Here is a 12,300-nt window from a genome sequence, read left to right on the forward strand (position 1 = left end):
AATTTAAATCGCTCCTTCGCATTTGCATGCCGAATAACCTTCTCATAATCGTCACGTCGTCGGTGGCTCTCAACACGGCGATTAGCTTAATGGATTTCTCAATTTAATGAAACCTAAACTTTGTAATTGCTTTTTAAAAGATAGGACCGAGTAAACTCTCGTTTTATCTTCTTTGTCGATGCCGCCAGTTTTATTGGATCAGAATGAGTATTGTTGTGCATTCTGATAATTTCAGAATTTAATATCTACTGAAAAGTACAAAACTTACATACATACTTGATCAATATTTCTCCAACCTCTGGATCAATATTCAGCAATGTTTTTAAGCTATTGCATAGCTTTTATCGCGGGCTTTGAGCGCGGCGACCGAATCGAGAAATTCCGTAACGAAAATAAGTAACACCTTTCAACAACTCGGTTGCCTGGAGACTTGATATCCAACTATCAAGTCTCCAGGCAACCGAGTTGTTGACTGTCAATAGAAAAATATGGATATAATTGAATAAAGTATTATTTTACATTCCTTATTATTTTATTTGATATTGGCGACGAGATGTCGAATGAACTAAAAAACAATAAGGAAATACGAGCCACATTACGTGGGTTAATGAAACGAACCGAAAATTACATTTCGGGAATAGAAAAAATTGACATTGAAGAAATAAATATACGACTGAATTCTTTACAAGAAAATTTGAACAAATTGTACGCGATTCAAGAAAAAAATGAATAGCTTACAGAAGAAGAAAATTTAGAAGAGGAAATAAAATACAGGTACGAATTTGAAGAAATATATACAAAGCTAAAATTTAAATTTTTGAATGTACAAAAAGAAAATAATCGGCTAATATTTTTTTAATTCTCAATAGCAAAACCAAATTCATTATCTGTGAATTAGGAAATATTATTGAAAATATTTCGTAATTTTCCATGATTATTAGATACTAAGTAAATCTTTTTTTGAACTCTGTAATTGTTTTTATACTATGTGAAGGTACCATAAAGGCTTAGTTTGGGTATCATTTTTGTATATTTCGCTAAGCATTTAAGCTCGTGTAGTTGAGCGGGCAGCAATAATGGAAAAAGGGTTCCGTAGGGCCACGTGACGCAAATCTTTTGTTTGATCAGGCGTTTGTTGACAACAAATTCGTTGACGTTAATCTCTTCACAATGGTACCGTTTTATCCGCTAGAGCAAATGACGGTTCCAGCGGGGTCCTTTAGAAACTCCATGGCGATATTTATTTAAAGGATTACTGAACGCTATTTGAGATATTGCTATGTCTGTGGACTAGTCCTGTGAGTGATTTCCACAATCAAATTGCAATTAATTATCGAGTAAATTTTAGAGAGTGCTTATTGTTTTAACAACCGGGTTACTAAAAAAAGCTGTCACATAAAGGCAACATACATGAATATCTGAATGGGAAACTAAAGGAACAAAAAATATTTAAGTTACACTTAATAATAAAGTGAATCATCACAAAAATTAATTAAGCTTTCTCAAAAGTAAGTATCTTTATGACATATACCATGACATTTGTGAACTAAAATTGCAAATTGCCATAATATAGGTAATCACATATTAGCACTGTCTTGTCCAGTGTTTCCAAACGAGGTAGAAACGAGACCATAAAAAGTTCAGGCTCTTTGGAGGTGTCAGAATTCATCTGATAGGTACGAGTATCATTGTCGCAAGCCGGCCTAAATGGCATAAATACTTCGTTTTTTCCCTTTGTGAAGATCCCTATGGTATGCAATGAAGGTAACGACCTTCGTTCTATAGGAATGTACGACATTCTATATTAACAATGGAATATCTAACTTGGGCAAAAAGAAGGCACGCTTTAATTTGGCAGACATATTTATTTATACTTGTTAAGGTTCAGCTTCAATTATAGCAATATTTATTTACAATTCGAGTGAAGGTACGAAAATAATCACAAACAATAAATAAGTTTAACTAAGATCCTAACTTATTCTACTCTGGATTTGGTCATCAAAAAAACCAAAATGTATTTATTTACTCATACAAAATAATTTTGGCCTTTTTATGTTTTGCACTACGAAACGAACTAAAGTTAGTTAAGTACATTGTTTAAAGCTAACATCAACTTTAAACAAATCACTACATCGTGACAAAGACAAATACGAAGTTTTATTTGACGTATTAAGGTCTAACTGTTTTATTTTGAAAATAACACCACTTAGAATTTCATTGAAGTAACATTACATCCACTCATAACATTAGAAATATTCCCTTCGACACTTCCAGAAAAATATAATCCCTCTTTCATGTTTTTACAATAAACGCTTCAAATATTTACAAGTACATACACGTATTTTATTGCTGAATACGTAATTAAAAAGTTTCTAGAATGATTAAGAATTAGAGTAAAATATATCTAATAACTATTATAACTAAATGATGATAAGGACTAGTTGTAAAAACAGTTTTTATTTTACCAATAAGATTATAAATTAAAATTTTGATTCAAAAGCACAACATCATTAGATACGAGTAGGACTAAAAGGTTGTCATACGCTGCTTTATCAAGAAAAAAAGGTATCGTTCTTTAGAACGGGTGTTCTACTTTCGCGACATTTACATTTGTAACACGAAGCATTTATTTATTCGATAACACTCCTAATATGTATGTACAACATGTAAAATTATAATTAAAAAATTACGGTTTATTGATTTGCTCCTAACGTATGTACAACTAATTTTCTGGTGTTAACCTTACTGATTTTCATAAATACATTTATAAGTACAATTTTCAATTTACAATTTACCTAAATCTACATAAAAAAAAATTCGTAATATAGTTGTTAATTTTAATATAGCTGCATGTACAGTGTCTTTTATAGTTCACATTGATATAATAAATCACAAAAACGCAAGAAACTAAAATGTTTTCACTCAAACCGTTTCCATTGTCTTAACTGTTTGTTGCTAATATTTAACTTGTATCACATTCAAAAATCCATTATTTCACATCATTGACGAAAATATCGTTTATACGGCGAAAATCTCATCCGATATTTTAGGAACTGAAGGCGCGGTCTTCTATCGACAGCATATCAAAGCTGTGACGTCACACCACTACATCCCGTGACGCAGTATCGTTAGTTGGTGTTTGTGGAGCCAGAACCGGCTGGAAGCAATGTGTAGCTGGAGTAAAATCCTCAACTAGTTTTCGCTTGAGAACCGACGAAGATCCTACATAAACGTTGGTCCCGGGAAATGTCCCTCTCCTTCTCCGCCTCCATACGATGGCAGCGAGCACAGCTAAGCCGAAAGCGACCATGGCCGACAAGCAGCCTAATAATAATTCTGAGTCAGGAGCTCTTTCGGGTACACGCTCTCCTCGCATAGAACTAACTAACACTGACATAAGACGATCGCCTTCGCTAACTTCTACATCTTGGACACTTTCCGTCGACACCCGTTGCGCACGGCTAGTATCTATTGTCATTGTCTCAGATTTCTCATTATCTACGCCTGGAGTACGAGAGACAAGCTCGACTTGAATATGATAAATTGTGTCCGGCCACAGCGACAAGGTGACGCGAGTTGAATCTGTGAACAGATTTCCCTTTAAGCCTCCTCCATCAACTTCCCACGTCACTAGATACACGCCGCGTGTAATTCTCGGTTCCCAAGCGATTTCACCAATGACAAGAACCTTTTGATGAATGAGCGATATCTCTTTTAAGGTCCATTTATGTTCGTCGTGGTTGGAAGTGTTAGTGTCGTGGGCTACCCAAGTTTCGTCAGGGCTGTAGATTGTTACTAAGCCTTGTGGGTCGACAACAAGAACTCGGAGAAGTGCTCCTTCGTTATTAGAAGGAACTCGAGTTGCTAGTGCTTGTGTTTGTATGATTTGTCGCCATGGACCGTCAGCAGCTCGGCGCATCACGACGTAAACGAGGGGCGCTGGTCTGGAAGCAGCGCGAGGAGCTGGCGGTGGCCAGCGGGCAAGTGCGCCACTTACGCGCATAACGCCTTCACCCTTAGTGTGAATGACCGGTTGCGTTTGAGATGCTCTAGCTGCCTCCATGTGGAACTCGCACGCGACTTTGCATCCAGGAAACTGTAAAGAAAATCCAAGTTAAGTACTTGATCTTGACAAATAAAAAATATAAGCATCAATATTAATATAGAATAGAATAGAATAGAATAGAATACTCTTTATTGCACACTTACAGTAGAATTTAACAGTAGTAATTAAGGTAAAAAGTAAAAACAGTATGCAATAGGCGGCCTTATCGCTAAGCAGCGATCTCTTCCAGACAACCTATGCATGGGAAAGAGAAAAGGACAAATAAGGAAAGTAGGATAGGGTGTGCGAAGTTAGAGGTGGAGCAGACTACAAGGAATAGAATTACAGTAAACAATAATAACATAAGATGTAGGAATCCGATAATAAATGAAGGCCAAGAAAACAAAAAAGACAAAAGCACATCAGATAAAATAGCAATAATAATAGACCAAATAAAATATATAATAATAATAATAATTGAAAAAAGAAAAGGAGTAAAACTAAAATGTGGAAATGACGAGAGCAAGGGATGAAAAAAAAAAACAAGATTTATAAATAATGTTTCCTCAGTTGATTTTTAAATTCGTCAAGCGATTTAGCGCGGCGTATGGACAAAGGTAATTTATTCCACAGGCAAACAATATAATATACAACAATAATAATATACTTACACAAATATCTTTTTCGTCGCAAACCGCTCCCCACACTTGGTAGTTGGACTGAAGAAGCTCACAGTTCTCCCAGCACTGCAACAACAAATGTTTGCTTAATTGTTATTTGTCGCTTCGTTCCAGCTGGTTAAATAAATGATCATTAAAACGAGCAACAAATATAAATATGTTTTGGGAGAGATGATATATTGCTTAACGGGCCATTACAACAAATGAGTTATACGCTGACACAAACAAATTTATATCTCTAACGCTAACGTTCGTCTGAGAAACAAGGAACACCTTCAAAGAGAGCTTTTGTCAAATTATTCTACGATATCGGGTGGCGACTCGCGTGTAGATGCGAGCATCATCGTTTGTCATTACTTTTGGAATTGGGGCACGCTCGTTATGGGGTCACGGAACGAAGTGTTACTAGATCGGACCTCGTGTTTTTCAAGTTTAATTATAAAATTGTTTGTCTTCCGTACGTTAGAATACAACTATATTACTAATGGAATAAATTCCAAAAAAAATACTCATTTTTAAAAGCGATCAACTGTCTGTGTACGAGCTACTGCACGTACACGTGATGCCAATAATGCGTATTGGCAATTTTTCGTATGTAAGTGCACACATATAGACATTTCATGCACACTCCCATAATTTCACAGTCATCATTTTTACATATTCTACTTAAATAAATTAGTGTAAAACCGACACTCATCGGGATTGGTTTTATTACGCTACCTTTCCCCCAAAACTGTTATCTTAGTTCCTACTACGTAGTGAACGGTACAGTCTGTATTACTTTATTTTGTTTATCTTGAGGCTCCTTCTATAATTATAACGAATTGAACAGTTCCACCCAATAAATAATTATAAGACTTGAGTTATTGGGGCGACAATCCAATTAGCAACAATAAATGGCCGCATCTAGCCGAATTTCCTCAAGATGACCATCTCAAATGCAGCATTTGTCATTGGGAACACTCATTAGTTGGAGTTGACGTTAACTTGACGCCCACTCTCGCTTCAGTAAGCTTTAATAATTATAAGAACCGACGAACCACGGTTATTAATTACTGGTATTGACAAAACGTTCTGTCGCCTGGATTCCGCGGGCCGTTTGAAGTAGAAATTTTATTGATTTTAGCGAGCTATTCCACCAGTCCTTTACAAGCTTCACACTTCTGTGCTAAGTTTACTTCCTTTTGCAAACCAATAAATATTTACTTCTCTGTGAGTTTTGATTAGTAAACCTAAACCTGTAACTTGCTAAGTACTAAGTGCAGAGCCATTAAACGTGTTAACACTAAACTAAAACCCGGAAGATAATTCAATATAATTAAGGAAAACATTTAAAGACGTAGAGTTGTAAAACAAACATGCAGTAACAATACGTTTAAATTAAAATCCGAATAATGAATGTCGATTTTACGATCACCGTCCATTAGCTTTAGGAGTTGCCGTAAAATAGGAGTCTAGTAAAGTCCAGAGATTTAATTAGCGGATATAGGTATTCGTGATTTACTTAACTGTAACTAATTATACGTAATTGTAAATTTAACAGACATATGACTAAAGTGTCATAAGGAAGTAGTAAAGTGTTAACTGTGTGTTTATAACGTGAAATGCTTATGATTATCGCCAATTTCGAAAACGAATACAGACAGTAAGGTTACAGACAGTAAGGTATGTAAGGTTTTACATTAAGACAACTTATGAGGACTCTTCAGTTTGTAAATAACTCGATTATTAACTAGTATTAAAGCATCATTGCTATAAGATTATGTAATGATTAATACTGTTTCAGATCTTTTAAATCGAATAGCCATTTTTTTATAGTTATTTGTCATTTGTGAAAAATAATCCTGTTTCTATAACAGAAGGATGAAATATTACAATGAAATCAATTTTATATACTTTATGAATGTTTATGAAGTTAAATAATAAAACTTGAATTCGGTTTAGGAGAAATCATTCAAATACATGGAAACTCTGTGTTGTTCCTAAACATCAATATTATTATTAAACTTATAAACATTGAAATATCAAACCTCACTTTTATAGGAACCTAACTACCTCTTAGCAGAAGTATGAGTATGATAAATGGGCTCTGAATTAAATGTGACAGGAAGTCCCACAAACGACTTGCAAGTGCAATGAAGGGGAAAATTAAAAACATGTCGCAGAAATCTAGTTCGTAATATATTACGTAGCTTATTATGCATCTATGGAACGGTTGAAAAGTAGGTATCATTGTTACGTTATCAGTATTCTAAAGCTAGCATCAGAAATACTTATGTAGTATGAATTACGCCTTTCACGCCTGAGTTCAGCGAAAAAAATATAAGATATCATGTTTGAGATCTCGAGATCGTTTATTAGGATTATACAAGAAAACTCCGGTTTGCCCATACCTCGTTTTTTTTTTCCAGAATGAATGAACTGTCTTTAAGGTCTTATAGCAGCGTTGCTGTGTTCTAATTTAAAGAATACGGTAAGGCAGCTTTAGCTCATCGAATCGTTCGGTCTTGGTTATTAAGAACAATAATGGAACTGTAACTGTGTAGACAACGTAGGCTTCAGTTAAATTTGAGTTACATATCAAAGCATGTGGCCTACAATTTTCTAAGTGTCAAGTGAAGCACATGTCGATTTGATACTTCCGAACAGTAAAGAAAAAGCCCTGACTGTACAGTGTTCTAGCAACATCAAGTAGGTAAACCAAATATCCGGCTTAGCTATTTGATTTATATTTTTAATTAAGAGGCCCTTTCTTACCCTAATAACTTTAAAATAATTATGCGGTTTGATAAAATTCTTATCACATTTTCCTTCTATTTTTACGCGTGTCATATTTATCAATAATATGTAATACGCGCACAAAGAATCGAAGCTGGGAATTCAACCCCAGATTTTACCGTAACAAGCCGAAATTCATACCACTAGGCTTTATACAACTACAAGTGACTTACCATGAAACAATCAGGGCCTTGCAAGCACGACGACTCCCCGCCGGGCCTCGGTACCGCGAACTGTGAACAAACAAAACTGAATGTCAGTCAACAGAATCCATTTAAGATTAGTGCGAGTAACAGTTCCAGCGGCAAACGGCTTTTTTATCTGTACAAAAACAATTAAATAAACATAGATGTCGATTTTGTACCTAAGTACGATGTACTGACAAGTGTCGCTTATGTGAATGATTGTTGTAGAATACAGATAATATGGGATTGAGTGAGTGGCACTATACTAAACGTTGTACCTTTTTAAATATGACTGTTTTGTGTCCGTAACGTAACATTAAATGTCTAAATTGACAAAATGGCTTTTGCGAACATGTGAGGCAGACAAAAAGATTTGAGCACTTACTTATTGTTACGTTTACTCAGTTTACTGAAGCAAACGGAACAGAATAATGGATGGTGTAAACGTAACGTAAAATTGTGGGATGTTTTGAAAACTCATGGGTACTGATTTCGTGAAAACATGAAAAACAATTGAATGGTTTCTTACGTATGACCGTCACTACTTATTCTCAAAATAAATCGATCTAAATTGCATCTTCTAATGCCGTTTCTAATCTACTCGTAACATTGCCTATAAAATCTAGCTCTCTATCTTCTATGTATAGAAAATAGTTAAACATTTATATAGTAGTTTCTAATTTAAACTATCGAATGAACAAAATATCTTAACTGAGTTATATCGATTGAGATAGTTCACGTGTTGTTGTAACTAGATAATTGATTGGACTGACTTTGGATTCGAACGAACGAAGCGTGAATAAACTTAATTGCTTTTGGTGCGATCATACAATTTACTACGTGAGATAATATGTACCGGTTTTTGTATATAAATAACCCTTTCTACACTCATAGCCTTACTAGGATTTTCTGTCTTGTGGGTGCCATGGACACATAAAGACGAGTAACAAACATTAAGACCTAGAATCCAGTGATAGATTATGTAACACATAATAACATTTTTTTTTATAATATAGGAGTAGCAGACGAGCATACAGTCCACCTGATGGTAAGTGGCTACTGCCGCCCATGGACATCTGTAATCAACCCCAGATAGGATTAGATATTCCCACCGGAGGTCGGCCACAGATGCGCCGCTACCCCTGAGGACTAAGCTGGAACGCCTCGGAAAAGTCTGTCTCCCTTACCACACCCTTGAAACCGGAACACAGCAGCGCCTAACACTGCTGTTGTTAGGTAGAAATAGGTGTGGCGGTGGTGCCGCCGGAGTCGAACCACAAAGGGTTCTACCACCTTCAAACCTTCAACATTAATAACAATGGAGACATTATGATTGTACCACATGGAAAGTTATATGGATTTTATTATGACGTGGATATCAATTTATTGCATATTTTCCATGATAATTTTAAATAGGTAATTAAATATCACACAGACTCACAGACGTGCGTCAATGTTTTTAGCTAATTGAAAAATAGTAGAGATTTGTAGTCTTTGACAGTCATTAGATAGTAGATCTTTTGATGTTTTCGCAGTGAACGATACCTAAGTGATGCTAAACAGATGTATTGAAGTTGTTATTTTATCGGTAGATCAAAGACATAGTTACATCACATTTTTTATCTAATTCTGCGCAAAAAAGTTCCTTCTTAATACATTAAAAGTTCTGGGTTCGATTCCTCTTAGATTTTCTTTCTTCATATTTTATTTTTAGGATATTCGTAAAAATCTTAGTTCAATTATAATTTATAATGCAACATACTTATAATCAAATGAAATAAACAAAAGGTTGTCCAGTATGTTACAATAGCACTGTTTACTTTAAACTTCATTACAATATTTAGTTAATCTAGTAGAATTTACCCTACCTACAATAAATAACGCACACCTTAATAAAACACCTACAATATTCCTGGCATACGTACCAGTATATAACTTCTATAGTTATAATGGCTGACCACGAACGGTTTTCAAACTAGCCCTTACTTCCATTTTGCGGTTTAAGCCCTCTAGGAACGTAAAGCAAAATTTATCCTTTGAGAATAACGGGCAACATTAAGGAAACTATCCTCAAGGACTTTTATTAGCGTCCCTTAAAGAATTTAGGGCACAAGAAATGGTTATTCGCAAAAGAGGTACTATTAACCTAATATATCTTACAAATTGGTAATGTACTTAGATGTTAAGACATAGTAGATTTTGGTATCTTTTTAATTATTTTTTTGTTTTTCTTTTATATATTGATGTAACAAAGGCGACATTTAGTACTATTAAATAAAATTATTTAAGACAATATCGACTTTCTTACTAAAATCGATTCATTAAATTTATATCAACATTCCTTTTATCGAAACATTATTCATAATTTTGTTTCTTTTGTACCTGTCCATATGAACAGATAATAAAATACAAAGTTCTAAAAGCACTGCTTTATGACACTGCGCGTAATAAGTAGCAATCATCGAAATTAAACGTTGGCTTAAAACATAAACTTTCAAATTTTAATTAGCAATAAACGAACTGTAAAGCCGAACGTGCAACACATCCATACCCGTCTTTAATTATTCCTCAGACATACATTACGCGTTATCTAAGAGCTCGAAGTGGGTTTACGGTTGAAAAAACGAATGAAAAAGCTAAATGTTCGATTCGAGGGGCAAGTTTAATGTATTTGATAAGAGTGACAGGCGTCTGCTAACCGTCGGTCCTTTTAATTGCCCGATACAAAGAGCAATCCGCCTGAACTAAGGAGCCCGAAAATGTCAGCTCTCGAGTGATGAAGAGCTCAAATAATGTCATACGATGGCGAAAATGTAACGTCACGATGACTGGTCTTGTTTGGTATTAAGGTCTTATTATAAAACAGATTATCATCGCGTTTTTAATAAAGACCTCTCAAATATAATGCGTGGACTTAATTAAAATTGTGATGATAATATAAATTCTTTGTCACTAGCGCCGTATGTGATATGATTTGTACGCGTGTGTCAGTAGTGTTCAAGTTGTTGTGATTAGACATTAAGTGTTTAGTAGGTAGGCGTGGATAAGGTTGCTCTAAGCCCATTCAAATATTCAGATCACATGTATGTGAGTCGTTGAGCTAAAGCTACAATGTAAACTAAACGGCTTACGACATACGAATAAAGCAGGAGCAAATCAGTCTTCACACGGAGTCATAGTCACGTTTCTAAGAACTAGGCGCGGCATATTTTGAGTACTAAATGAGTTTATCTATGTGTCAATTGTACCAATTGAGTTTATCTGTCGAACTCACAGATAAACTTAGAATTTTTGTCCTTATATACAAACTTTAGCTTGGACATAGGTCACACATAATTATTTAGTCATTAATGTCCAGAGGCAAGTTTTTATCTGAGCCTTAGCAGAAAAGGACCAGTGACCGTCCTCAGGTAGGACTTATCTTAGAGTTTTGTTTAGGTTATGTTAACAATGTCAAATAACCATTTTAAAATACAATACAAGAAACATATTAATTTATATATTATCGTAATTGATTCCATTAATAATTAGATTATCTCTAAATCTTTTGATGTATAATATTCGAAACTTAATTAGATCACACGTTCAATAAAGATTTTACTTTCCTATGCATGACTTTAGCGACAGTAGATATTATAAAGTCATGCATAGTATTAAATCATTTCATGAGTTATAATATTTTATAGAAAGTGTCGTTTCATTTTTTGAATACATACATTTTAAAACTGCAATTTGCAAGCTGGAACCTCTAGCAACTTCATCATGAAGCAATGAATAATTCATGAACAGACCTTTCTACAAGGATTCTTTTTAATTTAAATATGTTTTTAATACCACTATATTTTCTTTGGGGTTTTATTTTATCTGACAGTTTCTATCAGAAAATTAAAATGAGACTTTCTATATTCCTATATTTTCACTATTATCTGTATTTATGAAGACGCGCACAGACAAATATAGGTATTCAACCACCCAAACCTGTGGGTTTGGGTGGTTGAATACCTATATTTGTGAATCGATATTCACAAACCAGGTCCACAGGTCTCCTGGAAACCAGAACGTAAATAATTTCAGACCTAATGATGACCTCTTCAATATGTTAGTATGTACTTATAGAACCTAAAATCATCTATTGAAGACCAACAATAAAATCTTTTTTACATTGTTTTTCCATAAAAATTACTGCGGATTTGTAAATTATATACTTTTAATACAACGGAGCTGTAGCTCTATTTGACGAAGAAAGTGGTAATTCTAGTTTTATAATGAGGAACTTAATTCAAAAACTAATAAGCCCGCGGCAAAATACGCTACGAGTCGCGGCATGGTTTGCAAGTTCAGCAAAAAGCTAAAGCAACATTTTACATGCGTCGGTTGTTTATTCATGGACGAAGTAAATATTTTCTACGCTAAAGTTATATCGGAACGAGTAGCAAAGAAAACAAAATTACTCTTGTAGGTCACTATCATTGCGCTTAATGATGCCAATCTCTGGCAGAGGCCATCAAACGAGTCCGACCGTCCACCCGTTATTAGATATAATCATCGTAATTTTTCACACAATTTATTTTTTTGGATCACGATACAACGCAACAGAAGTGTTATTTCACGT

At 34.6% G+C, this 12,300-nt stretch overlaps 1 protein-coding gene across 1 annotated transcript in view; it reads right to left on the bottom strand.

Moving 5' to 3' along the window:
* Positions 1 to 1,845: 1,845 nt before the first annotated feature.
* The window catches only part of LOC140757305 (uncharacterized), a 62,786-nt gene continuing 52,331 nt past the window's right edge, over positions 1,846 to 12,300 (bottom strand). The window contains exons 2-4 of the mRNA XM_073092988.1: positions 7,677 to 7,736; positions 4,717 to 4,791; positions 1,846 to 4,096 (exon numbers count right to left, since the gene is read on the bottom strand). Of these exons, the coding sequence (XP_072949089.1) occupies positions 3,098 to 4,096; positions 4,717 to 4,791; positions 7,677 to 7,736 (1,134 nt within the window). The 3' untranslated portion in view covers positions 1,846 to 3,097. The remainder of the gene's footprint in view (positions 4,097 to 4,716; positions 4,792 to 7,676; positions 7,737 to 12,300) is intronic.

This window comes from Epargyreus clarus, unplaced genomic scaffold, assembly GCF_041222505.1.
Source record: "Epargyreus clarus isolate Ecla_fem2 unplaced genomic scaffold, WU_Ecla_fem_2.2 ptg000001l, whole genome shotgun sequence".
In the NCBI taxonomy this organism is placed as follows: Eukaryota; Metazoa; Arthropoda; class Insecta; order Lepidoptera; family Hesperiidae; genus Epargyreus; species Epargyreus clarus.